This window comes from Dreissena polymorpha, chromosome 14 (genome assembly GCF_020536995.1).
Source record: "Dreissena polymorpha isolate Duluth1 chromosome 14, UMN_Dpol_1.0, whole genome shotgun sequence".
NCBI classification, from domain to species: Eukaryota; Metazoa; Mollusca; class Bivalvia; order Myida; family Dreissenidae; genus Dreissena; species Dreissena polymorpha.
In genome coordinates this window covers 20310920-20338643 of record NC_068368.1, presented here as the reverse complement: position 1 = coordinate 20338643, position 27724 = coordinate 20310920, and the positions used below count along the sequence as shown (strand labels likewise).

At 35.5% G+C, this 27724-nt stretch overlaps 1 protein-coding gene across 1 annotated transcript; it reads right to left on the bottom strand.

Moving 5' to 3' along the window:
• Positions 1-4415: 4415 nt before the first annotated feature.
• Positions 4416-22186, bottom strand: LOC127857985 (mitoferrin-2-like). Its single transcript, XM_052394797.1, has 4 exons — positions 21892-22186; positions 11452-11671; positions 7917-7973; positions 4416-6967 (listed from the first exon to the last, which is right to left on the bottom strand). Exons 1-4 carry the CDS (start codon positions 22015-22017, stop codon positions 6411-6413), a joined length of 960 nt encoding a protein of 319 aa, XP_052250757.1. The 5' UTR covers positions 22018-22186; the 3' UTR covers positions 4416-6410.
• Positions 22187-27724: the final 5538 nt, after the last annotated feature.

Here is a 27724-nt window from a genome sequence, read left to right as displayed (position 1 = left end):
TGCCTTATGGTAACGATCGAATCAAATGCGTGCGGACCACATACTTACCGCCTGTGTCTCAAACTGTTCAATTAGTCTAATCGCGGCTATTGAAACGCCGTAAGGCAGTTTTAAGGTCAGTACCATACCCACCAGAACCATCAGTGCTCACTACAGCGATAGACACGCACTGTTGTCGTAACCAACGAATCCGACATCACAACGGCTCTGACCTGACGATTTCTAATTACTAGTAATAAGGGATATCAAATAGCATTATATTGCAAACGAGCAAACGGTCAGCCGATTAATTAACTAAAACATATGCAACGCATCACTCTTATTTTGAATATTTAAAGCGAGGAGTAACAGGTGAATCAAACTCGAAGACGTAGTTTGAAGGACAAACTTGGTTCATATAGTCGCCGATGGTCTCATGTCTGTCATTATGAATTTTATCGAGAGGTCCGTCAATTTTTCATTTTATCGAATACCGGGTAGTATGCAATGTGTTTATCAGGTATACAAACTTGAGTGGAAATCTGTCGCTCCATCCACGTAAAGATAGCAGCTAGTCGGAGATCTCAAACCTGATAAAAGCACAAATTATGCCACGCACTACTTGTCATTTTGAGTATGAAGCGAGACAAGATTCACCAGATTGAGTATTAAAAACGTTCCTTAAACAGATATTCGGCATATATCCTGATTTAAAAATAAATGAAGAGAATACACTTTTGTAAATAATTGAATACAATACACAGGTTTAGTTGGTGTTGTTTCTGTTTTTCAATTGTAAGTCGCATAGTCACCGCATTAAATGTCTGTTGTGAAGTAAAGGGTCAAACATCCATATTATTCGTAGACAAAAACTACATGCGATCACATCATACGAGTTGTCAAAGGGCTTATTATGAATACTTTTTTTTTCGCCAGCGAAACATACGTTATGTTAACATTTGAATTAAACGCAGTTTTCTTTCCACATATTTAAATCACACTTTAAGTGCCGCGTCATGCGAAAAATAGTCTTATGACGAAGGCGGTCAGCGTAGCTTATAGGCCCAGCCTGTGCAATAGCCAAGTCTGAGCTAGTCTGGCCACATAAGAACCATTTTCGTTTGACGTGGGTCTTTGAAAAGCCCATTGTGTCTTGTAAATGGAACATCTAACCACGTTACTTTTTGACAAAAAAATGTAGACTACTAGTCAGGCTGTGTTATTAATAACACACTGGGAAAAGTCTGCTACCAATTCTGTCCGACAGAACGATCTCCAAAGAAGCTGATGCCAACGTTGATAAACAAACGATAACCTTCTTATCGTGAAATTTTTTATATCGGTTCTTATTTCTCAGAATGCATTTCTTTTTTCTAAACTTCCTGATATTTTCTATCTTGAAAGCAATACGGAGTTATCAAAGTAAGCTTTTTATCGATAATTCATTCTGTTTTCCCCTGACGATTTACTAACCGAGAACATAACCTGAAATTCTGCTAATCTAATGCTTAACTATAACGAGGTCAAAATGTGTGTCTATGTGTCGCATGGACATGCTGAGAGAAGTCCGGATTACTAGAACCGGGAAAAATGTAACATCATAATATATGCTGTACAAAGTAATGCGGCCAATATTCTAGATCATCATTCCCTAATCAGCCGATGAACAATTCTGATGTATTCATTCGGTTGTAGTGGCAGGAATATCGCCAATATTTGATAGGCTGTTGAGGTATTTCAAGGTGAAAGGCTGAGTTAGAAAACCACGCATGAAATGCATAGGGCAAACTTGCATCCAAGATGTTTGCCAGTTATTTTTCAAGTCGGCAAATATGAATTTTATCACTAAGTATGTGTTTATTTACCGGTAATTCGAGAGTGACTTTGAATTTGGATCTCGCGCGCAACACATATTCTTATTTGGGAAACTAACTGTCTACTGTTATTTTAGAATTGACACCGAACAGTTAGTGGGGCATGAAATACAAATATAACTAAAACAAATAAATAAAACATTTGTGCTTCAAGTTTGATATTGACCTTGAACAAATCGACCTGAAATAAAATGGCGAACAAATGTGCTTATTTAAACTCAACTCTTTCTTACCATAAATGCGTTCTTTTTCGAACTCGATTTTGCATTTTGACTCCAAAGGTGACCTTTAAAAGACAACAATATATAAAAGGGTTGGTCCGCGCCCGCGACGCTTCGTCTTAATACGATGATTTAGTATGAAATCCCATCAAGTTCAATTCAGACGTAAGCATATTTGAAATATTTTAGTCTATGCATATCAGAAATATGAATGAACATCAAGTGTCCACTGACAAACCTATCGCTTGCGACTAGCTAAAGAAACTTCAGAGTACAGTTTATATAGTATTGACATACCTGTACAAAGTCGCGCCAGTAAAAAAAATCATAAAAACTTAAAAAGTGACATTTAAAGTTATGGTAGCCAGAACTAGCTTGCGACATGCTCATTGCATATGATACGGCGGCTATAGACTATGATCCTTTGCGCCAAAATAATTCGAAATCCCATTATGCACAAAAATGTATGGGCCTGACATAAATATGTAAATTTTAGTTATCTATGCTCACACACTTACAGTAAAGTATATACTTCGAGTTTGACCTTTATAGGTTGACGCACGCACGTCGCTTTAATATGGTGATAATTTGTGGTAATTTATTTCGACATGACAGCTTGCACAAAAGCAATTTCCACGCAGAGTTGTCGTCCCATGCTCTCACATACAATCTCAGCCATCACAAAACAATCCTACCAGATTTGGTAGGCATTAATTCTTTTAGTTAAAGTATTATATTATAAAAAGTAGTATAATGTTCTTACATATTTCGAAAAAGAGAATAAGTTTTGGTTCATAACATAAAACAAATACATACAAGCGAGATTATACGATTTTTTATATGTGTTAAATTGTTATATATTGATAAAATATGTTACAATAACACAAAATATACAAGAAAAAGTATACATTAAGGACGAATTTCATAAAATGCAGCAAAGACAAAAAAGCGCCCCGAGCCGATTGAGACGAATATATTTCGTACATATTTTCCTACAATGACCGAAGCATTCGTCTTTTTAGTTAGTGTTCGTGTGTCGTATGAATAGATATCATTGCAGGAATTTAAAATGAACCGTTTATCCGTTAAACTAAATTTTGATACACATCTATGGAACGCTATTACTGACTGTTGTCGTTGTTTGCAGTACATTATCCATTATTTTCAGTGGAATATACATTATGCTTTGTGCAATTTTCTTTACGTTCGGTACATTTATCATTGTATGCAGTAGTTAAAGCATTACGCGAAGTAGTAACATTATGTTCTATCCAAACTTCTTGACGTTCTGTACATTCAACATATGTGTAGTAGTTTTATCATTATACGCTGTGCAAACGTCTTTACGTTCTGTACATTCGTCATTACGTGCAGCAGTTACATCATTATGTGCAGTAGTAACAACATTAAATGCTGTGCAAACTTCTTTCCGTTCGGTGTATTCGTCATGACTCATTATGTGTAGAAGTTTTATCATTATGCGCTGTGCAAACGTCTTTACGTTCGGTACATTCGTCATTACGTGCAGCAGTTACATCATTAAGTGCAGTAGTAACAACATTACGTGCTATCCAAACTTGTTTCCGATCGGTACATTCGTCATTATGTGTAGTAGTTTTATCATTATGCGCTATGCAAACGTCTTAACGTTCGGTACATTCGTGACGAATTAATAAATATTTGTCAAAATCGTATATTCTCGTCAGTTAAAAAAAAAACAACGGTAAGTATTGTACGACGTGCCTAGGCTATCATCACGTGGTTGGTTATGGAGACAGGGATTCGAGCCAGCTATGCTGATTCCAGTCAAATCTCTGCGCGGAGGTTGGCATAATAGATATGGGCAAGATTCAAAATTTGAACAGATTAATCAACTACCTTATGATGCCCTTGCAGTTCAATGCATATCGCAGTATTATATGGTGAGAAATAAGAGATTAAAGAGTGCATGCCTTCGTGAACATTTAATTCCATGCAAGGACTAATTTTGAAGCAAATTAAGAGATATCTTGTCTCTATACACTGTAGGGTGTTCTTTTAAATTGAGATGAATTGAAATGTCAACAAAATAAACCAACCTGATCCAGTTGATGTTTACAATCCGGTTTTAATATGTTAACGTAAGAGGTACATTACATACATTGTATGTCCTTCATAGTTGTATTTTCATTTTGAAGTCAGTGGCATTCTTCTTATGCTATCTCTTCAGTTAACAGACTGAACAGGTCATGAAGGATCTTCATGATCACTCAATTGAGTGTTTGGTTGTCTGGTCGATTACATATTTAGTATAATTTTTAATCAGTACTAGACATTTATATTGTACAAACAAAGACATCAGATCTTTCTCCGAATATCGCTTTATTATGTAGAAGTCAGCTTCTGACATAGTGTTTAGGTAACAAAGTTTTAATGGTTAAAATTTAAAACAAAATGAACATATTAACACCCACATTTGGCATGAACACTGCAGACTGCAGTTATCAAGAGTGCAGAAAAAATGTTGTTAGAAACAACAGTGTGTCGCTTTTCAGCTTAATATGATAGCCGTTACCAATAAGCACTGACTATATATACATATGTACTGTTTCAAATCAGTTTTTCATGCAGCGAAATTTAAAATGCCGTTTAAGTCAAGAGAATATCAATATAACATAGTCACAAATTGCTACACAAACAATGAAATAGAGCATATATATGAGCATCGTTCTGGAAAAACTGGGCTTAATTCCCAGGCTAATCAGGGACGGCTTTTGCCAAGGCTAATCAGGGACAACCTTTTTCACCTAGATTTTTTTTTAAGAAGAGACTGCCTTTAACCGCAAAATTCAAGTGGAACATATCGTCCAGGATTAGCCTCTGTGGACTGCACAGGTTAATCGGGGTTGACACTGGGCACAAGCTATCAGCCTAGTAATTCCAGAACATGGCTTCTATGGTGACTGAAAGACATGAATACAGACAAGATACAACCATTCATTAAAGCATTGATTTCATACCGTAACCCTTTACAGTATGTGCATGATTACTGTTTAAAAGAATCTCAAACAGAAAATAAGTCCATAACAACTATAACAATTTATTGCGCCTCCTTCCATTTTATGCCTTGCACTGTAAAATATGTGGCCCCATCTATTTTTCAGCCCACCTTTTTAAAAACATATACTACACTTTTTGGCCCTTTTTTTTTAGTTTCATCACTTCAGTTTCTTGTTAATACAAGAGCATCCAACATGTTTTTTTCTCTGTTATTGATTTTTCAAAGAAACTACAATGAATTACATCACTAGGACATGGGACCACATTGTTCACCCACATGTACAACATTTAAGAACACAAGTTACAACTAACATAATTTAATAATTTATTATAAATGACATTATGTGTTAAACTATTAAAGGGACAATGACTAAATGAGTCTGATGGTTCCACTTCCATTAAACTTAAAACATTACTATGGAATGTTTCCAACATGCCTAGTGACTAGCAGAGACTAATACTATGTCCACCATGCTGCATGCAGATATGAGTAGGAAGTTGCTCATCAGTACCTTAGGTTTGGAGATGAAGCCTTAAAAACTTGAATCTAGTAAGAAAGGTCTTAAATTAAATATAACTTTCCAAGGGACTATAAATGCGTGAAAATACATATGTTAGTGGTAAAGGTTTGACCAGAACAAGGCTCATAGTCATATAGATTTGATTTTTGTAATAGCAATGTACATGGAGTACCGAGCCGTATCAACATTGTGATTGAGGGCCATGCCTCTCCACCACTTGGCCACTGAAGACTTGGTCTCGTAAACACTCGCACTATAAATATACCATGCAGCAGTTCTCAACTGACTTGGTGTTGTAAACACTCACACTACAAGTATACCATGAATCGCAGCAATCCACTCCTGGCACCCAAGTCTCATAGGCACTTGCACTATAAATATTCCATGCAGCAGTCCTCTACTGACACAGATTTCACGTATCCAGTGATGTATTTCACGTATCCAGTATCCACTACACACAGTTTGAGCACCACAGCCTGTAGCAGTCCACTGCCTGACAAGCCACCCACCAACAACCTCCACTCCGTCTTCTACGCTTTGTTGTTATGGTATTTCCATGAATTTTTTATCAGCAAAATCTTGACAAGACTCTTCATGCTCAAACTTTTGGATTTACTGCTAATACTGGTACTTTTTTTCATTCAGACATTCAAGTTTTTCTAAAACTAAAAACAGTATGATCTGAAAGATTTACCGAGCAATTAACGAACAAACCCAACAGACTTATCACAGCCACAAGCTCAAAATCAAAACTCGACATCATCAAGTAAGCAGACCTATTCCGGGTTGTTTGATTGCGCCTTCAGCGTTTTAACTGTCAAGTAGTGACCATCATCCACCTCTGCAGTCTTGTTTAAAACAAACTTGAAAAACTCGTATATAGACCAGGAAATGGCCGTCCCAGGCATCTGATAACAAACACGCGCCGTCAACCCCCGGAAATAACCTCTAATTCCCTGGTATTCGTACACAGTTCGAAATGCTGCTCCCATACCATTTATATAGGACACAGTGTTAGTTCTTGAGCAATGCTCCTGCGTGTTTAACAGGGTCTTGCACACGTCTAGAGGCATGGTAATGGCCGCCGCACAGGCTCCTGCGATAGCACCTGACACACCGTGGGTCAGAGGGTCATACTTTCGAGTAGGATTCATCACATCCTGGGTCAGTTCGTAAGTCATAAAATGAACCGCCTGAAATGGAACGTTCATGGTCAGTTGTGTAGGGAAGCTCCTGTAGAATGCCTTGGCCCCTTCTGTCTTGAAGATGTGTGCCCCACACTCAGTACACGATCTGTAGGGACTACCATACACCTGCATGCGCTGCTTGATCACTGGTGGCAGAGAAAACAACGAAACATGAAAGACATACATACACAGGACATACGATACATGTGGCAATAAATTAGCTCAGAACATATTACATTGGATAGCCTAATATGCTAAATGTTTGTGTAACAGTTTGTTGTTTGTTCTTTAAATAAAAGCGCAAAAACTATTTTAATCAGGTGTTGATCACACAATTTCTTCATTCAATTTTGTTTGTTGTCTTCAATCCGCCACATGTTGGCGATATACCTTCACACCATTGAAAAACACAATACACACAATGGGTTATAAAGTTGTAAACAATAAAGTGCTTATCCTTACTATTCTACCTCAAAGCTTTACTTCATTAGCGTTTTACAGGTGCATGTAAGTTGAGTAATCAGTAAAATGTACTCCCTGAGTTATAACCGGATATATCTTGAATACGAAACAGACCCTGGATGTATGCCTGGACTACGTTGGATATTAATGTTTTTGATGCATATGATAATTTATTCTAAATTTTGTGTAAACTTTGGATATAATTATAAGTTAGTAAATTAATCAATCAATCTATTGACACAATATTGTATAACAAAAAATAATGTTTGGCAAATGTTTGGTTTCACCCTAGCAGTAAATTAAAAATTGATATTTTTTGTTGTGTGGTGGTGTAATAGACATGATGAACACCTAGAAATCAAAGGGTTAGTCTTCAAGGTTGGGCCATTCTCAAAATCTCCTCACAGACATCAAATGAGCCTTTTTGGGGGAAAACTGGCCTTAATGCATGTGCAGAAAGTGTTGTCCCAGAGTAGACACTTTCCTTTTGTATTAATTTTTCGTTTACAGGAAATCTCTTTTGTTAGTAAAATTTCAAGTTTAAGCCTGCGCTGACATGCATTAAGACCAGTTTTCCAAGAGCAAGGCTTGTATTCATTCTAAATAAAGTTGTTAGAGACAGCCTGTACCCACCGTCTGCAGGGTTCATGAAGAGGTCATGTAACAAAGTGGCCACACAGCCAGCAACACCTGAAATCAGTCACAGAATACTTTTTTATTTTATATCAGATGTTCTTAATGAAGATTCTCCTACCTTCTTTAACTTCTTTAACAGGACACTTAATATGGTTATATGTAGCCAAATATTTGTTAACACCCATGGATTGTGGACTTCTCAGACATGTTGTAAAAACACAATTTGGTTGAGAATGATGTTGCATACCAATTATTTCACCTCTCCACCTAGAGATTATTTCACCTCTCCACCTAGAGATGTCAGAGGAGGATTGTTTTAAATGTTTTGTGCCATATAAGTCTGTATTAACTTTGTGACCCTCAGGACATGGCCACTTTTTAAAATGAGACATAATTATGGATATTTTTGTAGAGGATTTCAATGCCCATACTAACGCTGGGGCAAGTGGACCAGCTAACCTTTTCTTCACAAGTGGTGCTTCAAATTGTGTCAAGACATACTTCTTTCTTTAGCTATGGCAGCCATTTTTAGCAATGAAGTGGAACAATTTGCTTTTGTTTCAAAGAAGACAACCCAACAAACATTAATATTGCATTAATTTTCATGAAGATTGTCCAAGTTGTTTGATAAAATAAATGGAATACAAACAAAATGTTAATGCGCACCCGCCAAACCAATTCTTGCGAATCTACAAGCAGAGATTAATCTTTTAAACAAGAGGGCCAAGATGGCGCTAGTTCGCTCACCTGAGAGGAGTCGGTTCATTCAATCTTTACCAAATGTCAAACTTTACCTAAATATTGCCCAGAAAAACATCCGTGTCAAGTTTTGTCATCATTGAACCAAAATTGTGACCTCTAGAGTGTTTTCAAGGATTTTGTATAATATAATGAAAATTTGGACAACCTAAGGGCAATAATCATGGCATTAATTATGTGATTTTGCTCATTATCAAAATTGACTGAGATCTTTCAGCAACTTTGATAAAGAATGCTTGAGAAATGTGAATGCTAGAATGTTTACAAAACAAATGTGGACGGACGGACGGCAGACAAAGACCAATCCATAAACCTCACCTGAGCAATCAGGTGAGCTAAAAAGTGTGTTTCAAACCGATCTGAGCCATTTTCAAACTTGTCCGAGAAATCAATAAAACCAATGTATTGACTAAGTTTCACGATGATTAGTAAAAAAAATGTGACTTCGATCACAAGGTTTTTCTCTAGTCACATAAGGACAACTGCCCCACCCCCCTGGCGGCCATGTTTTTTGAACGATCGGGACCATTTGCGAACTCATCTGAGATATATACATGTATAAAACCAATCTTTTCACCAAGTTTCATGATGATTGGGCAAATAATGTGACTTCTAGAGTGTTCACAAGCTTTTTTTACTATATAATTGGTTTTCAACGGACCGGAACCATTTTCGAACTCAACTCTCGTATCAAGGAAACAAATGTTCTGACCAAATTTCATGAAAATTTGGCCAAAAATGTGACTTCTAGAGTGTTCACATGTTTTCACTATAACCAAATAAGGAAAACTACCCCGCCCACTGGCGGCCATGTTATTCAACAGACTGGAACCACTTTTGAACTCAACCAACATATCATTAAGGCTAACATTTTGACCAAATTTCATGAAAATTGGGCGGCAATGTTTTTTCACCGATCTGGACCATTTTTAATCTCCTCCGAGATATCAATAAAACCAATGTTTTGACCAATTTTCATGATGATTGGGCAAAAATTGTGACTTCTAGAGCGTTTACAAGGTTTCTCCATAGCCAAATAAGGAAAACTGCCCCGCCAACTGGCGGCCATGTTATTCAACAGACGGGAACCACTTTCAAGGTTTTTTTTTACTAAGAAAGTGACGCCGATATTCGGCGTCTTCCCCTACCAAAATTTTTCCCCTAAAAATACCATTTCCCCTCCAAAAATATAATTTTCACCAAAATATAATATTTAACCCTCAAAGAAATGTTGTTTTTTTTTCTTTTGGGAAGTCGACACTTATCCTGTACAACGATCTCGCTCTCTCTCTCTCTCTCCCGACGAACACTCAAATCTGGGAATCCCAGTGATTCTATATATAGCTCATAAATTACGTTATGGAAACCGGGCAACTAATCGTATTAATCATGTGACTATTTTACTGGATTCCGGTCTTGCTCGAGAAGGGTGTTTCATCAATTAATTACCGGAAACCAGTCGAATTTTCATCCGGGTTATGCGAAAGCCAAGATATAAACATTAAAACAGAAAAAAGTCTCACAATTGACGTTCGGACTCGGAAGATATTAATTGCGTTGACGCATTTTTTAAGAATGAATCATCAAAAATCGTTGAAACCCAGCAGGATTCGGAGGTACATGTAATCAACATCGATTAATACTGTCGGATTATTGTGAAAGAAGACAATCGGCAGCTGCCGCACCTTTCCCTTCCAATACTGTAGCAGATCTAGATCGTCAACCCATTCATCATGAAATTGAAATCATAATATTGACATCGTTCCCCTGCCCCAGTTGAAAACATTTCCCATTATTAGATCTACACCTGCAACTTTATTTAGGACTTTGACTTTAATATCATACTTGTTCATGTGTTTAAGAACAAAAAGGTCAGAGACATGCCTCTTTTTCTAAAAAAAAACACCTGAAGTCTGTAGGTGAGTTATAGACATTGAAATGAACAGTTTGTATTTTTTCCCCAAAAATGTCTCTTTGGCGCTCGATTTTCCCCTTTTACCCAGCGTACAGCGTCTTCCCCTTTTTCTAAAAAAAACCCCCTGACTTTTGAACTCAACCAACATATCTTTAAGGCTAACATTTTGACCAAATTTCATGAAGATTGGGCCAAAAACGTGACTTCTAGAGTGTTCACATGTTTTCACTATATACATGTACACATAGAGAAAAATGCCCCGCCCACTGGCGGCCATGTTTTTTCACCGATCTGGACCATTTTCGAACTCATCCGAGATATCAATAAAACCAATGTTTTAACCAACTTTCATGATGATTGGCCAAATATTTTGACTTCTAGAGTGTTTACAAGGTTTCTCTAAAGCCAAATAAAGAAACCTGCCCCGCCCACTGGCGGCCATGTTTTTCAACGGACCGGAACCACTTTTGAACTCAACCAACATATCATTAAGGCAAACATTTTGACAAAGTTACATGAAGATTGGGCCTGAAATGTGACTTCTACAATATTTACAAGGTTTTTTTTTTTTTTACCTAGTGATCTTGTTTTTGACACAGCATGACCCAGTTTCGAACTCGATTGAGATATCATTGGGACAAATCTTCTGACCAAGTTACATAAAGATCAGACAATAAATGTGACCTCTAGAATCTTTAAGAACAAATGTGGACGGACGGACGATGGACAAAGACCGATCACAAAAGCTCACCTGAGCAATCAGGTGAGCTAAAAATTAAACAGAAGTTCATATGGAATGGATATTTGGATAGCAGGAAACAAAATTGCTAAATGTCCTGTAATGTCTATTTAAATTACCATGTGCCAAATGGTTCCCTTGTTGCCCATTACTTAATCTCTTCTTCAGATTTTCATAGCAGGCAAAGTACAGAGCGTGAGCAGGTCCTGCCCCTCCCACCACTGCCCCTATCCCTCGCGTGGTGTTACGTAATCCTTCATGGCGAAATATCGTGACAATAGCATCGACAACACCACGATAGTCTGCACGAGGGTCGGGGACAAGGCTCTGCATTCTTGTCTGGAAAAGGGGTGTGTCAATCTTATGCTGCTATATACTTGGAAAAGTGCATAAAAAACTGAGATAGTAATAACATTGGTATGAAATTTGTATGAATGCCATGAAATTTAAATAATTGAGCACAAAGCCAAAAATCTTTATTCCTCAATAATATTTCATTGATATTAAAATCCACATGTACATCTTGCTCACAATAACATGATACTTAACTTTTTTCCACTAACTTAATGTCTGATAAGAATCATGTCTGACAGGTCCCCTTCAATGTTTTACAATCAGGATCAATTAAGTGTTGTTTAATTATTTTAAAACTGGTCAACACATGCTAACTGGATACATTTTTGTATTTCAAAGGAGTTAAAAACTGAAAATTCTATTAACTTGTGTTGTTGGGTGTCATACAATTCACCCCCAAGACATTTCACCCCCTGGACAATTCACCCCCAGAATTTGATTTCCTTGGACAATTCACCCCCAAAGACAATCCACCCCCAAGACAATTCACCCCCATATTTGTATATAAGATTTTATGGTCATTTGCTTTTGTCATATTTGAACATAATTTGTGAGCAGATGTTCTTTGGTTATAATTTTGACTTTGCACACAATTTTGACGTGAAAATAATAAATGTAGTATGTAAATGAAAGATGACATTGTGTTTTTTGACAAATGCAATTCAACCAATGTATTTTTCTTTAAACTGTGTTACAACATATAAAATTGAAATTAATTAAGTTTTTTGTATTTATAATATTTGTGCATTTGTTTTAAATAATATTATTTTTTTACAATTTTATTATTAGTACTTTGTCAAATATTGAAGTTGATTAATTAGTTTCATTAAATTCTTAGAATTTTACATTAATATCACAATTATTTATTTATTCATGTTAGATAGGATAATTAATTTAATAAAATAAAATGGTTTAATTGATAAGAAAACCTTAATTAAAGAAAGGAAATTTAATCTGGTTGGGAGCGTGCAATTTATGGGTATTACAATCGCGCATTCACACCCCTGGCGAGGCTTTATCAAAGTGTCAAAACAGATTAATCAAAATGTAAAAACAGATAAACAAAGACTTCAGTTACACACATTGACAAATAATTATGCTGGGCTGGGCATAATACCTGGTAATACCTGTATTAAAAAAAATCTATTTTTGTTCACTTGATATTTTGATAAAAAATTTAAACAAATAATTATTATTAAAAAATTATTATTTATTATTATTATATTTATTTATTATTATTTTTGTTCACTTGATATTTTGATAAAAAAATTTAAACAAATAATTATTATTAAAAAATTATTATTTATAATTATTATTATTATATTTATTTATTATTATTATAAACAAAGACTTCAGTTACACACATTGACAAATAATTATACTGGGCTGGGCATAATACCTGGTAATACCTGTATTAAAAAAATCCATTTTTGTTCACCTGATATTTTTATTATTATTTTTATTTAACTGCCTATAAACATAGGTGTTTCATTAAAAAAATAATTATTTTTATTCTTATTATCCATTAAGTTGTTCAATTTTCTCTCATTGAAGGATTAGTAATAGAAGTTGTGTTTTGTAATGTTGTGTATTGAAACATATTTTAGTCTGCAAATATCAGTATTCATTTCAAATCCAGTAATTCACACCATTTTCTGTTATAATTTTAAAATGCTACTTATACAGGAGTACTTCATGATTTATTAAATCCACTATAATACCGCTAGTATGGTCCTACTAAAAATGTTTTGAAATGTAATGTATTTTTTCAAAGACCTATAGAATACACAGATTGGAAACTTCGCGCCTTATCGGGCTATCTCGCGGCGGGGTCACGTGGTCAAGAAACTGATAAGAACGACAATTTATTCCATAAATCAATCGGAGGAGTCCGAAGATAGCCGATGTATCACAATTGCGATAAGATAGCGACGTGTCCAGTAGCAACGGCTACGATTATCGAGCAAAGTAATGCGAAAATGTTACGGCGCTATAGAAAGGCGGCTGTAACTAAGTCAATAATGATCAGATTTTTATAAAATAAAGTTTCATAGAAACATATGAGTTATTATGCTTTTACAAAATCTCGATTCTATTAATCTAAAATAAGAATTTATAATGCCGTGATCGTTGAAGTAATAGCGCTATAAGAATTTCCAAATCGCGGCGAGAATGCCATGGAATAATTTATTTGAAAGGTTTATCTGATAAAATTTTCTTGTATACATTTTTAATTCAAACATTTAAAACCTTATAAAATAATATTATTTCAAAACGGATAGATATATGTGGACACATAGATCTAGATCTCTGATAAAAACAACATTACAGTTTAATAAATGCTATGATCGTTCGATCCAAAAACGGTTTCAGTTAGTCTTATTTCAATATTGATTCTGTGGATTTTTTCAATTTTTTTAATTCTCCATTTTTTTATTTAGATCTTATTCATGAGTTATAGGTTAGTAAAGTTTTGTTTGTAACCAAGTTTTTATACTATTGGTAATTAATAAAAGCTCTAAGTGTCATGGACTAGGATTTCGCGAAAAGAAAAAAACACAAACATTTCACGCAGCGCGTGTTAATTGTCAGATCAATTAGCGAACTGAAGGAGATGTTATGTTTTGTCAGATCAATTAGCGAACTGAAGGAGATGTTATGTTTGTATGAAAAATGACAAAGGTTTTCACAATGAACCAAAGCACGTTTGACGATAGGTGTGTACAATAGGGTATAAGAGCTAAAAATTGTACCAACTTTGTACAAGGCCAAAATCCTTTAAAATGCACATTCTCCTCCAGTTTGTTTAATTCAAACCTAGATAAACATATCACCAAGCATAAAAATCTGACTTTATCTTTTTGGGATAAAAAATGAAAAAGTTTATCAAAAAGAACAAAAACACGTTTGACAGCAATCGTGTACAACAGAGGAAAAGAGCTTAAAATTGTAGCAACATTGTATAAGGCAAAATCCTTGAAATTGAACATTTTCTTCAACGCTTTTGTAATTTATACTTAGATTAACATCTCTCCTAGCATAAAAATCATACCGTAAATCTACGAATATAATACGCACTTTTTTACCTGCAGATTTTTTCTTCAAGTAGGGGGTGCGTATAATATACGAGTTTAGAGCAGAACAAAAATTTTCCTGTGCAAATTTTCAACTTAATCGCTGTTATTCGCTTAGCGGCAGCCATTTTGAACTACACCATTACATCAAAGGGGTGCAACAGGGCTCGTGCTGTCGTTCGCCATTTGAGTCATTTGCGAAAATATTGAGAATTTGGCTCAATAAAAATCTTATTTGTGAAAATGCGAAAATCTAGTAAAATTTCATTGAAAACATCCGCCATTTATATCGGACTGGTTTTCTATATTTGTCTCTTTGTTTTAATGAAAGTGTTCGCAATTCGAACAGTAAACGAAACCCGGTCTGTACCCGATTATGAGACATCGCCTGACCTTATTGTTATTGAAGTGCGCATGGTAGCTGGCAGTGGGAACACAAGGTCTGGGCTCTGCGGAGACGAGGAGTTGGAAGAAGGCGGACAGTAGGACAAGGAGGGAGATGGTCCAGGCAGAGGTACGTCTGGCCGAAGAAGAAGACCGAGGCATAAGGGCAGTGGCAATGGGGTGCCAGGGTGCTTGGACAAAGTGGCAGACTACAGGAAAGAAGATGACATGGGCGGATATCTGGCGTAGCGAACCTCTGCGCATCAGTTTCCTGCTCAGGTCAGTCTACGACCTGCTACCTTCACCAGCAAACCTGCACAGATGGGGAAAACGTGACGACCCAACCTGCCCACTTTGCGGAAAGATAGGCACGCTAGAACGTACACTATCATCTTGCCAGACAGCCCTTACACAAGGAAGATACAGGTGGAGACACGACAAGGTCCTCCAAGAACTGGCAGACATAGTGGAAAGGGAGAGGCGAAAGAAGAGGACTGTGAAAGAGACCAGAAAGATGCAGTTTGTAAAGGAAGGGGAAACCATCAAGAAGCAGCAGGCGCAAGCAGCATCGATCCTAGATCGTGCACAGTCATGGGAGATGGCTGTTGACCTGAAACGCAGGCTGGTTTTCCCAAGTGTAGTCCAGACAACACAACGCCCCGACATGGTGATCTGGTCGGCAAAGGACAAGTGTCTGGTGATGGTTGAACTCACAGTTCCTTGGGAGTCGCGCTGTGATGAGGCGATGGAGAGGAAAACAGCAAAATATGCTGATCTGCAGAGGGAATGCAAGGAGAAGGGGTGGCACACGTGGCTATTCCCAGTGGAGGTCGGCGTCCGAGGCTTTCCGTCAAAGTCTCTCTGGAGACTTTTCACTGCACTTGGCCTGACAGGAAGAGACAGAAAGCGAGCGGTTAACAGACTTGGGGATGCAGCGGAGAGAGCATCGAGATGGCTTTGGCTGAGGAGAGAAGAGAGGAGCTGGCAGCCGTCTACTGACACGTAGGGGATTGATCAACCCCTGCGGACCCACCACCAGGAGAATGTATCGAGATTAATGGGTCGAAACATTCAGTGATCGGTGGCTCTCGACTGAGGATGTCAGTAGTCCAGCAGTTTAACGACTGTTTACATCTCATGAGCTCGCTTACACATGAAATGACGTTGTTGAATGAAACGTGAGAACGGGAGGAGCTATCGGATAATATTGGGTCATCCATTTGTATACTTTGAATACACAGTTAATAATTATCGTCGTCTGCCTACAAAATAGCGACTGGACGCTAAGTCGTATAAAGAGATTAGCAAATGAAAAAAAAACAACTGACAATACCCGTAAATAACTATTTCTTAGCTGACCACTATTTATCTTTGTACCGCATATTTACCATATCTGAAGTAAAGAGTGGTAAAGAGTGGTAATTAAAGAATTAGTTTTATGATGCTAATAGATTCAATTACACCTGTCTGCCGATTGCGCAGACACTGTATACTTTGAATACACAGTTAATAATTATCGTCGTCTGCCTACAAAATAGCGACTGGACGCTAAGTCGTATAAAGAGATTAGCAAATGAAAAAAAACAACTGACAATACCCGTAAATAACTATTTCTTAGCTGACCACTATTTATCTTTGTACCGCATATTTACCATATCTGAAGTAAAGAGTGGTAAAGAGTGGTAATTAAATAATTAGTTTTATGCTGCTAATAGAGTCAATTACACCTGTCTGCCGATTGCCGAATTAAATTGTTTTTTACTCCCAAACTAGCCTTAATGACAGCAGTGTATTTTAATTAACTAGATCATAAAAAACACGAGCTGTTTAATTGTATTTTAAGTTATATTAAAGTATCGAGTTTGTAACTCGAAAAAAGAAAAAGTAATTCATCTAGACAACTATAAAAACGGAAGTAACCATTTTGTCTTCTTATTACTTTATTATTATTATAATTATTATCGTCCCGAATATTGTCAAATTGAATTAAATGTGAGAACAAAAAACAGCGTCTCTGCTTCTTTCTTTTGTAATTATGACTGCTTGACCTGGATGTCAGCAAGGGGCCCGTGTGTTATCGGTAACAATCAACGGTAATATAAACAATAGACAGAGATATTTATTATGCAACTGTCATAACAACAGCACTACAAATGTATAACACATCCCGATCAATATACCGGGGTAACAGATAGTTGGCAACACCAAATTGATTTGCTATTTTCACAGCACAAAAATATATTGACACATTTTTTCGGAATGGCCGATTTCGGACACTGATTTTTTTAGTGCGTATTTTACTCGGATTTTCAATTTTTACCGATAAATTTTGACCAAACTCGGGGGTGCGTATTATGCACGAGGGCGTATTATATTCGTGGATTTACGGTACTTCAACGATTTGGGATGAGAAATAGAAAAGTTTTAACAAAAGAAACAAACCACTTTGGCGACAGGTGTGAAAATGATTGAATGAAATAACAGTATAAAATTGTACAAAGGCAAAATCCTTTAAAATGCCTTATTTTCGTCTACTTTTTATAAATCATACATAGATTAACATCTCACCTAGCATAACCATCTTACTTAATCAATCTGTGATGAGAAATGAAGAAGTTTTTGAAAAAAATCGTTTGGGTCTTTCAATTTTTCAAAAATTATCGAAAATGAACAAATCCATTTTTCTCTTTCAAATTCCGATAAATAAATAATACATAAAAATAATAACTACCAAAACCTGAAGCATTATCAACAAAGAAAATAAAAACTTATTTTTATTTACACAAAAAAATATTCAATGTGTCTGTTTGCGGCGACCGACTTTGCTCATAATTGATTGCTTTAAAACAAAATGGCCGACAGTAGCTGGAACAGGGAAGAATCTACAGGTACACCGGCATCTCCAAAATCGATGTCACGTGACCCGCGTCCGCCGTAAGATATTATCGCATATCGCTATCGCGAAGACGAGAGTTTCCAATCTGTGTTATCTATAGGTCTTTGATTTTTTACATAAATTGTACTCAATTCAAGTCCACTTCAATCATACAGTATGTCAAAGACCTAGATATAGGTCTTTGAGTATGTTAACTCATTCCATACTACAGCCTTATCTCTAAGCAACCCCAATCAGTATATCTACCACTAGATAATCAGTACCCTCATCAGCTCTGAATGCCTGACAGATTATCTGTTTATTGTTACCTTTAGTGGTGTGAAAAGATTGTTTTTAGGTGTTGTTATTTTGTTGACTATGTGACAAATATTTTATAATTATATTTCCCATTTAAAAATAAACATAGTAATATTATGAAAATTTCGAAATCTTGCATAACTTATCAAATAAAAAACATTGGAGTATTTCCAAATAATGTATCCAATACCATTATTATTTATTTATACACTTTACAAATATAAACTGTTTTAATGAATAAAAACAATCTTAAATAAAACAAAACACATAATTGATTATTTAATTTAAAAAAAAATAATAATAAGATATTGTTTATAATAAAAACAAACATCAATAGATAAAAAGCACAGTTATGTTTCAATTGCAAGTAATTTTATGAAAAAAAAGAAAGACATTCTGTGAACATCTTAATATGCTTTAATTAGAACTTCATAAAAATTAAATAGAATACAAATAACTATCCTTAAAAAACAGATATTCGTAATAACTAAATCCTAAACAAACAGCAAAAGAAAACAACAACAAAATATCTGGGGCTGAATTGACATGACGCCTCATCAGTGATCGCTCCGCCCACTTAATCACGTGGCTCAGCGGATAGAAAACCTAGACAAGCTAACACCAAAATGGCTTCTTTGCCTATAGACTGCATATAGATTTACGCGATATTCCCGATGATTTTATGGACTTGTTTAACACCATATTACACTTGTAAAGGGGTTGATGCCATTTAGTTATTCTGCAAATGCAAAAAATATACGATTAAAGAGAACATCAGCTATTTATAACGGGTAAATCGGTACATTAAACTCGCTCTCAAACGCTTGAGCGCTTACCGTAATCAAACCCTTTATTACGTGTAATGGTGGTATTTGCAATAAATTAACACTTCACCGGTATTTACCCGTGTTATTAACAAAATTATTACCGAAACATTCCCCCCTACCCGTGTATTTGACACGAAATAGCGCTTTATAACTGGGAATTCGGTGAAGTTTTACGCGCTTTCTGACGCCGGGTGGGTACCTCAATCCTACATGTTATTGCGTATAAAAGTGATATTAATCATATTAAACATTGCTTATGGGACATTTATCAATCACTATAATTTAAAGCGCAAAAACAACACAGTAAGTTTGGACATTGTCTGATATTAAATTAGCGTTGAACGAAATGGAATACGGTCAGGCTATTTTAAAATTAATAAGGCTGCAAATATCAGACGCTCGCGCAGGTACCGACTTACCCGAAGTTACCGCATTTATTGGTTAACTAATATCAGTAATAATAACTCTTTTACAATCGATACGTCTTTATTAAAATAATAACAAAATGGTTTTCACTTGTTTCTGACACACACAGAAACGCGATTTTTAAGGGGGATTTCGTAAAGTTACACGAATTGGGTACCAAAAATCTCAAGTATTTTACATGCACACGTGACATAATACATACTTAATAATGCTTAGTTATTGCTTATATGACATTTCAAGTTTGTGAAATAAATTAATGTTCTATAAAGAGGATCTCGGTAATTCTTGAAGCTTCCACTCGCTCTTGTCAAGACCGCATTGCCGCGTTGGAAATGGTATAAATTTAATTCATCTAACTTATCTTTCTGGATACCAAATGTCAGAGTTGCATTAACCCTTTTTACACCGTTTTTGCCATATTTCATTTCCGTTTTTTAATCCGAACAAAATAAACGAAACTCGTTTAAAAAATTAGATCTAGGCATTCGAGCTCCTAGTGTGGATTAAAAGCGTTTATTGGTGACACCACATGAGTGCAAATGTGTAGATACCGTTAATAAGATAATATATCACACGTCACCTTCAAATAACATGTATGATGTCAATTAAGTGCATTACTATCCTATTAATAAAACACAGCATGAATTAGGCTTCATGCTGGGTTTTATTTCTCTTTAAGTAATGCAGATAAGCCTCGCTTCTGACCTAGTAACTGATAAAACTATTTTTAAAAAAGTGAAATATTATGTAATAATCAGATCGATAACATAAACTATTTAGATCTGCTAGTATATCCGATAAAAATATATTATAATTGTCTTTGACAGTGTTGACGTTCAGTTGTTCATGGTGACAACCGCATGTATTTTTACTTCTCTTACACTTCTCAAGATCTCTTTTCGACTTTGGAAACGATATAAATTAAATGTCACCAACTAATCTTAAGAGGAAAACAAAAGAAACTCGGAATAAAAGTGAACCTAAACATGTAGCTTGTCTAGAAAATGGCGGACAGGTCTTTGCTAACGAGTGCGCCCGATTAATCGATCGCTGATTGGTGGATCAATTCTAGTGGGCGGAGCGATCATAGATAAGGCGTCATGTCAATTGTCCAGGGAGCAGGGGTGAATGTCTAGGGGGTGAATTGTCTTTTGGGGGTGAATTGTCTTGGGGGTGAATTGTCTCGCTTCCGTGTTGTTTAACCAGAACAACATATGGAGTATTTCAGTAACAGCTTTAACCAGTTTGTACAGACGACACATGAGCTTCGTTCTCAGTGCCCCAGATAAGCTGCGTATCTGCGTCTTTCACCCTATTAAAATGTTTAAAAACGCAAAGAAATACAATATCATGCGTATTGAAAACGCAACCAATTTGACTTTTACGCAAATTCGTCAAATTTGATGCGTACAATAGCTTCGATCGAAAATGCTTTGCTCATTTTCGGTATTTTCTCTTTGGAATTATTTTCGAAACGCGGCGACGCTTATATTCAGAAAGCGCCTGGATGACGGAGCAGGAAATCAGTCAAAGTTATTTAAACGCTCTGTGGACTAGAGTTCATAACTTAATTACAGCGTTTACGACAACATACATGCGTTTTCAATCTGATTTAATCCGTCGCTCATTGTGCATGTATTTGTAAAGCGTCTGTTCTTTCAGTTTCTACTACAATGCGAAGTAAAAATGTCTAAGAGAGGTCGAAAGACGTCCGCGATTGTTGCACCAAAATATCAGTCGATCACAAACTTTTTGAACCAAGAAAGCAAGAGCCAATAAATGCCGAATCATTCGTGTTAACATTCTTGTTAAGTTTAAAGTTTATATTATGGAATGTTTCAAGGGTTAAAGATGTTATGAAACATCTGTTTATTAAAGTTAATTATAATTGTTTACAGTTTTATTGAATCAATACAAGTATGCAGCTTCAACAGATGGAAAGCAGAAATGATTATAAGGTATGCAATTATATAACTAAGTTTACCCTATTTCAAGAATGAAATCACCCTATTTTTCAAAATCAATGGGTGAAAACCCTATTTCCCAAATAATTATCTGGGGCACTGGTTCTGAGAAAACTGGGTTCAATTCATAATGTTGTCTCAGATTAGCCCATGCAGTGTTTACAACCATATCAGGTACAAAACTTTCCTCTTTTAAACAGTCTCCTCTCAGTCAGTGCAGAATCTATCGTTCCTAATTAGCATATGCGAAATGACCAGGCTAGTCTGTGATGAATCTTTAGCCTCATGCAAAAAGCCGTTTCTCAGAACGTCGCACGTATATATGATAATTAACTACCTTGACGCAGTCGAATGGGTACATTACGCAATGCTCGCCAACTCCTGCCATAGCCCCTGCCAGCATGTGGGTGACTGCTGTCGTGGACGGGGGAAGACTTTCGTACGGATCGTCGTCGTCATCCATTCTTCTACTCGAACTAAATTTTAAATTGTTTCTTTCAATTTAACACAGTGATCTTTGGAAGTCAACATTACATTCAAAAAGGCACACAAATAATTAAGTCAGTTGATGACGGTATGCCCTCGTATCACGTAAGCTGCCATCTTGTACCAAATTTTCTAATCAACGTCTAGGTCAGATTGGTCGTCTCTACAAACGATAAGACAACGAGGGACACATTTATCATTAACGATCAATAAACTTAAAAAATCGAGGTATTTTACGTTCCGGTGTTTCGTTTGAATGTACAACGAGTATATCCTAGCATATGCGTATTTAACTGTGGTTTCCGAATATCAAAATGATTTTTTTAAATATTGATTAGTTTGGGAGTGCTTTACCTTGCTTGTTTTTTAAGCATATTGCCAAACACAATCCATTAAATGACAGTCTGCCAGTTGGAGAGTCGGTCCATCGTTTCTGCGTGCAGTTGCAGCACGGAGAACATCTTCAAGTACTCGAACTATGTCGTTAACCACATAAACGAGATTAATTGAAAACAAACCTGTCTTATTAAATTTAAATTGCAAATAGTGAGGAGACAGACATAACTGTGAATAGCGAATCAGCCTGAAACCTAATATGGACCTTTACCTTCGGTTCCAGTCTAAATGAAATTTGTGCTACCGCGTCTCACAAAGGACCCTCTTTAATGGTCCATTAAAACTTATTCCTTTAATTCTCTTTTGTTAAACGTTGTAATTATCCAACTTATGAAATTGAAAATGTTTCTTCACTGATAAAAACTACGACTCTTTATTGTGAACTGAATTATTTTACTAATTTAAATATTTATGTTGTAATACCATCAATGAATATTTTAATACATCGCTTCTCAATATTGCTTATTTTTTATACAAAAACGGGAATTTGTTACGACTACTAGTATATGACAATGAAAGTGTAACGTCCTTATATTCGTGTTACGCCAATTCTCGCTTTTAAACAGCCTTATATGAATATAACACAAGCAAATTTAATCAGAAATAATGCATAATATATAGAAACATATAATCCTGATTTCCAACAATAAAATATCAAAATTGATTTTTAAGTATATTTCTTCGGCCTTAGGGATAAAGACATGGCTTAATTGAAATGATTACCGATAAGTATGCAAACAGCACGAATTGTCTAATTATTGTTAATCGCGGGGATTATTAAAGTATATTTAGAAGTACAACGGACTCATTTGCAATTGAATTATTTTAATATTATGCTAATATATTGAGAAATTAATAATTGAACGAAAAATTAAACAATCAATGGCTCCTTTGAGTTATTGACCGCATTTAACAGCGCTGAACGAATGCAGATCTTGCGATTTAACGCTGTAGAAACGTCACATATATAGAGAATAATAGGTTGGTGACGTGGATGAAGAATGGTTATCGGCTCACCCGATAAGATCCTCCGACGAGCCAGATAACCATTCTCCATCCACGTCACCAACCTATTATTCTATTTATCCTGTCACATTTACAATATTTGTTGAAATGTTTCTAAAATATCTAGTTTTCGAGTATTTTGTGTTTAAATATTTAATATGGGAAATATCACGCGCGTACAAAAACAGTGTGACGTCACTTCACGTCATACAAAGCGCTTAGGCTAGCTTCCATCTGGTTAAACAACACAGAAATCGAGTTACTCGTTATAAATTTCATTAAACAAAGACGAAATTATGCTGTTTAAATTATAATGTTTAAACAAACAGTACTTAACATGTATTTGGTATTTTATTAATAGAAAAAAAGTATATTTTATTACTAGAAAATAGAAAAGTCATTCGCATCCGCGGAGGGCAACTGACGGATATTCGAGGTCACGTGGTCAACTAGCATAATATCTTTTGGGATATTAGGTTACCTGGTTATCGGGCTGATTTAAAGGCATGTGACAGGATAAATGTACAGACGTGTACGTGTACAAATTTAAAGGTAAGCGTAAAGAAGATTCGGTATTTATATAACAGACCCTTACTGACGATATTACGTCTAATTCCTAACGATTTATTTAAAAAGAGTGTTTATCAGCCCGAGCAAAACCAAGTAAATGCTCAAAAAATGCGGCGAAAAATGCATCTTCTATGGAAGCATATTTGTGCCACTACTTACCAGATGTAAAAACGTGAAAATAATGGCGGATTTCGCGAAAAAAAAAACGTTTTTCTCGATAACAGATAAATGTTCACGAAAATAAAATAAATTATGTTAACACGAATTTTTCCCTGTTAGTGCTCTAAACTGCCACCACATAAAGATAAATTAAAGTTTTTACGAAAATAAATCACTTATCTCGAAAACAGATAACTTTTCATGAAACCTTACTTTTCGTGAAAACTTTTCACGAAACCTTAAAAAATTCGCGAAAATTGCCAGATCTAAAAATAGATGCACTTCAGAGCCTTTAACGTGAATACCTAACGTGGTGTTCTACGCGTGGTCTGTTAGTATGTTTTAATTAACTTATACAAAATAGATCTATTAATTGTATAATATAGTGATATTAATTGTTATTAAAAATGTTTGAAATGTGTTTGTTCTACACTTCTTTTATAAATATAATTTGGGAAGGCACGTATTCATAAAAATCAATGTTTTCATTGGTAAACTTATATTTTTTGTTACAGCTGTCCCAGAGCTTTTTTTTTTACTTTTTGCTGTGTCTGAGGCACTTTATAAAACCTAGTAAGACCTAAATTATTTAACATGAAGTGTTAAAAGTGTTAGTATGGTCTTTTGTGAGTGTTTTTGTTTTTTTCTTTTCAGAGTATTACCTATCCTAGAATTCCAACATGCCAGATTTTCAGAGATAGATATTGCGATACCTTTTTAGACTGTGAGCACATGCTGTGCAACGTTTGCAGCTGCAAAGAAAGGGGTTCGATATGCCCCATTTGCAAGTGTCAGTTCAACATGTCAAAAAAACGGTTTTACTTAATAAAACTATATTTCTTGGACTGATTTATGGCGAGGGAGTAGTTGGGTACGATTGATTAACCAATGAAAACCCAGATGGTTTTTTTATACAGCAGTAACCAAGCTCATACTATGTACTATGTAGTTTTAATCAATGTTTAATGAAAAGTATTAAGAAATACCCAAGGAGGGTGACACTCATGATATTATGATGTTTTTTCATTATTTTGGAAATTAGGTTTTACACACTTGAGCACAAAGCATTTCTTCTTTTGATTTTCTTGCTGTCCTGTTGGTAAATAGTTTTACATATACTTATTTAGCGCCATCTTGGCCTTGTATATTTGACTTGAGGGTTTTAAACATGAGATGCCAGCATATATGTTCATGTATACTTGTGTACTGTTGGATTGTGTTTTATAATTGCTATGTTTTTACAAATCTTATAGAGCACTTATTAAACCAGGGTATCTTAAGTGTGGATATTAATTTGTTCAAATTTGGATATTGATTTCAAATTTCTAAATGTCAGATTGACATTACATTGGTAAATATTTGGATATTTTTTATATATAACATAGTTTGTTGATATTTTTCCAGATTTCATTTTTTACACAATGAAAGTGTATATTTTAGCAATAGTGTCAAATGAACAAATTTATGACAATGGAAGTCATTTGTGATAAGGCTGAAAATAATGAATATTGTAAAATTAACTATAAAATACATTTTCAATTCATCCAAACATTGCTTGATAGCTGGTAGAAATATTCCTGCTAATGAAAAGGAAACTGTGTCCCTTTTTGTAAAACGGTAATTTTTTTAGAATTTTATTCTTGAGAACAAAGTTAAAACTGAAGTTTTCTGATAAAAAATGTATTCTTTTAGTAACATTTAATACAATGTTAATGTATACTTTAAGTAACATTTTAATAAAAAAAAAAGCAAATACCAATGAACATAAATGTTATACATTGTCATCTTTGAGATTATTAAATAAAGCTTACTAGATTAAAAGGCCTGTCTGTGAAGAGTTTGAAATAGTTCTGTATTACACAAATTTTCAAGATTTTTTCGCATTTTATATCCTTCAGTTTAAGTTGTTATCCCCCCTGATAGGTCGGAGGGGGATATGGGAATCGCGATCGTCCGTCCCTCTGTGTGTCCGTCCCTTTTTTGTCCGGATCATAACTCTGCCATTTATCACTAATCAAATTTCACTCATCCTGCAACGAAGGCTCCCTACTATTAGACGATGTGTCTCGCCGTAAATTAAGATTGCTACCCCCAAGATCAATGTCACACTTATAGGTCAAATGTCCATATATGACAATATGATAGTGTTTCGCGTTCAGAGCATAATTTCGTCATTTATCAAGCAAATTTCTTTTAACTTGGCAAAAGTGATCCCCATCATAAGACGATATGTCGCGCTTTACAAACCAGGGTCCCTACCTCCAAGGTCAAGGTCACTTTTATAGGTCAAATATCTATTTATGACAATATGATACAGTTTTTGGTGTCCGAAGCATAACTTTGTCATTTATCAAGCAAATTTTAATTAACTTGGCTCAAATGTTCCCCATTATTTGATGATGAGTGGCACATAACAACCATGTCCCATTCTTCAAAGTCAAGATCACACTAATAGGTCAAATAGCTATATATGACTATATGATATAATGTTTTGTGTCCGAAACATAACATCTTCATTTATCAAGCAAATTTCATCTAACTTGGCACAAATGTTCCCCATCATTTGCCTATTTGTCGCGCTTAACACCCAGGTTCCTACCCCCAATTTCAAGGTCACACTTATAGGTCAACTGTCCATATATGACAATATGATAGTGTTTCGCGTCCAGAGCATAATTTCGTCATTTATCAAGCAAATTTCTTTTAACTTGGCAAAAGTTATCCCATCATAAGACGATATGTCGCGCTTTACAAACCAGAGTCCCTACCTCCAAGGTCAAGGTCACTTTTATAGGTCAAATATCTATTTATGACAATATGATACAGTTTTTGGTGTCCGAAGCATAACTTTGTCATTTATCAAGCAAATTTTAATTAACTTGGCTCAAATGTTCCCCATTATTTGATGATGAGTGGCACATAACAACCATGTCCCATTCTTCAAAGTCAAGGTCACACTAATAGGTCAAATGTCTATATATGACTATATGATATAATGTTTTGTGTCCGAAACATAACATCTTCATTTATCAAGCAAATTTCATCTAACTTGGCACAAATGTTCCCCATCATTTGCCTATTTGTCGCGCTTAACACCCAGGTTCCTACCCCCAATTTCAAGGTCACACTTATAGGTCAACTGTCCATATATGACAATATGATATAGTGTTTCGTATCCGGGGCATAACTTCGTCATTTATCAAGCGAATTTCATTTAGCTTGGCACAAATGTCGCCCATAATTAAACGATGTGTCACGTTCAACACCCAGGTCATAACCTCCAAGACCAAGGTCACACTTATAGGTCAAATGTCTATATATGACAATATGATACTATTTTTTGTGTCCAAAGCATAACTTCGTCATTTATTAAGCGAATTTTAATTAACGTGGCACATATATTACCCATCATTTGACGATGAGTAACGCTTAACACCTAGGTCCGTACCTCCAAGGTCAAAGTCACACTTATAGGTCAAATGTCTATATATGACAACATGATACAAGCTTTTGTGTCCTGAGCCTAACTTCGTCATTTATCAAGCAAATTTCAT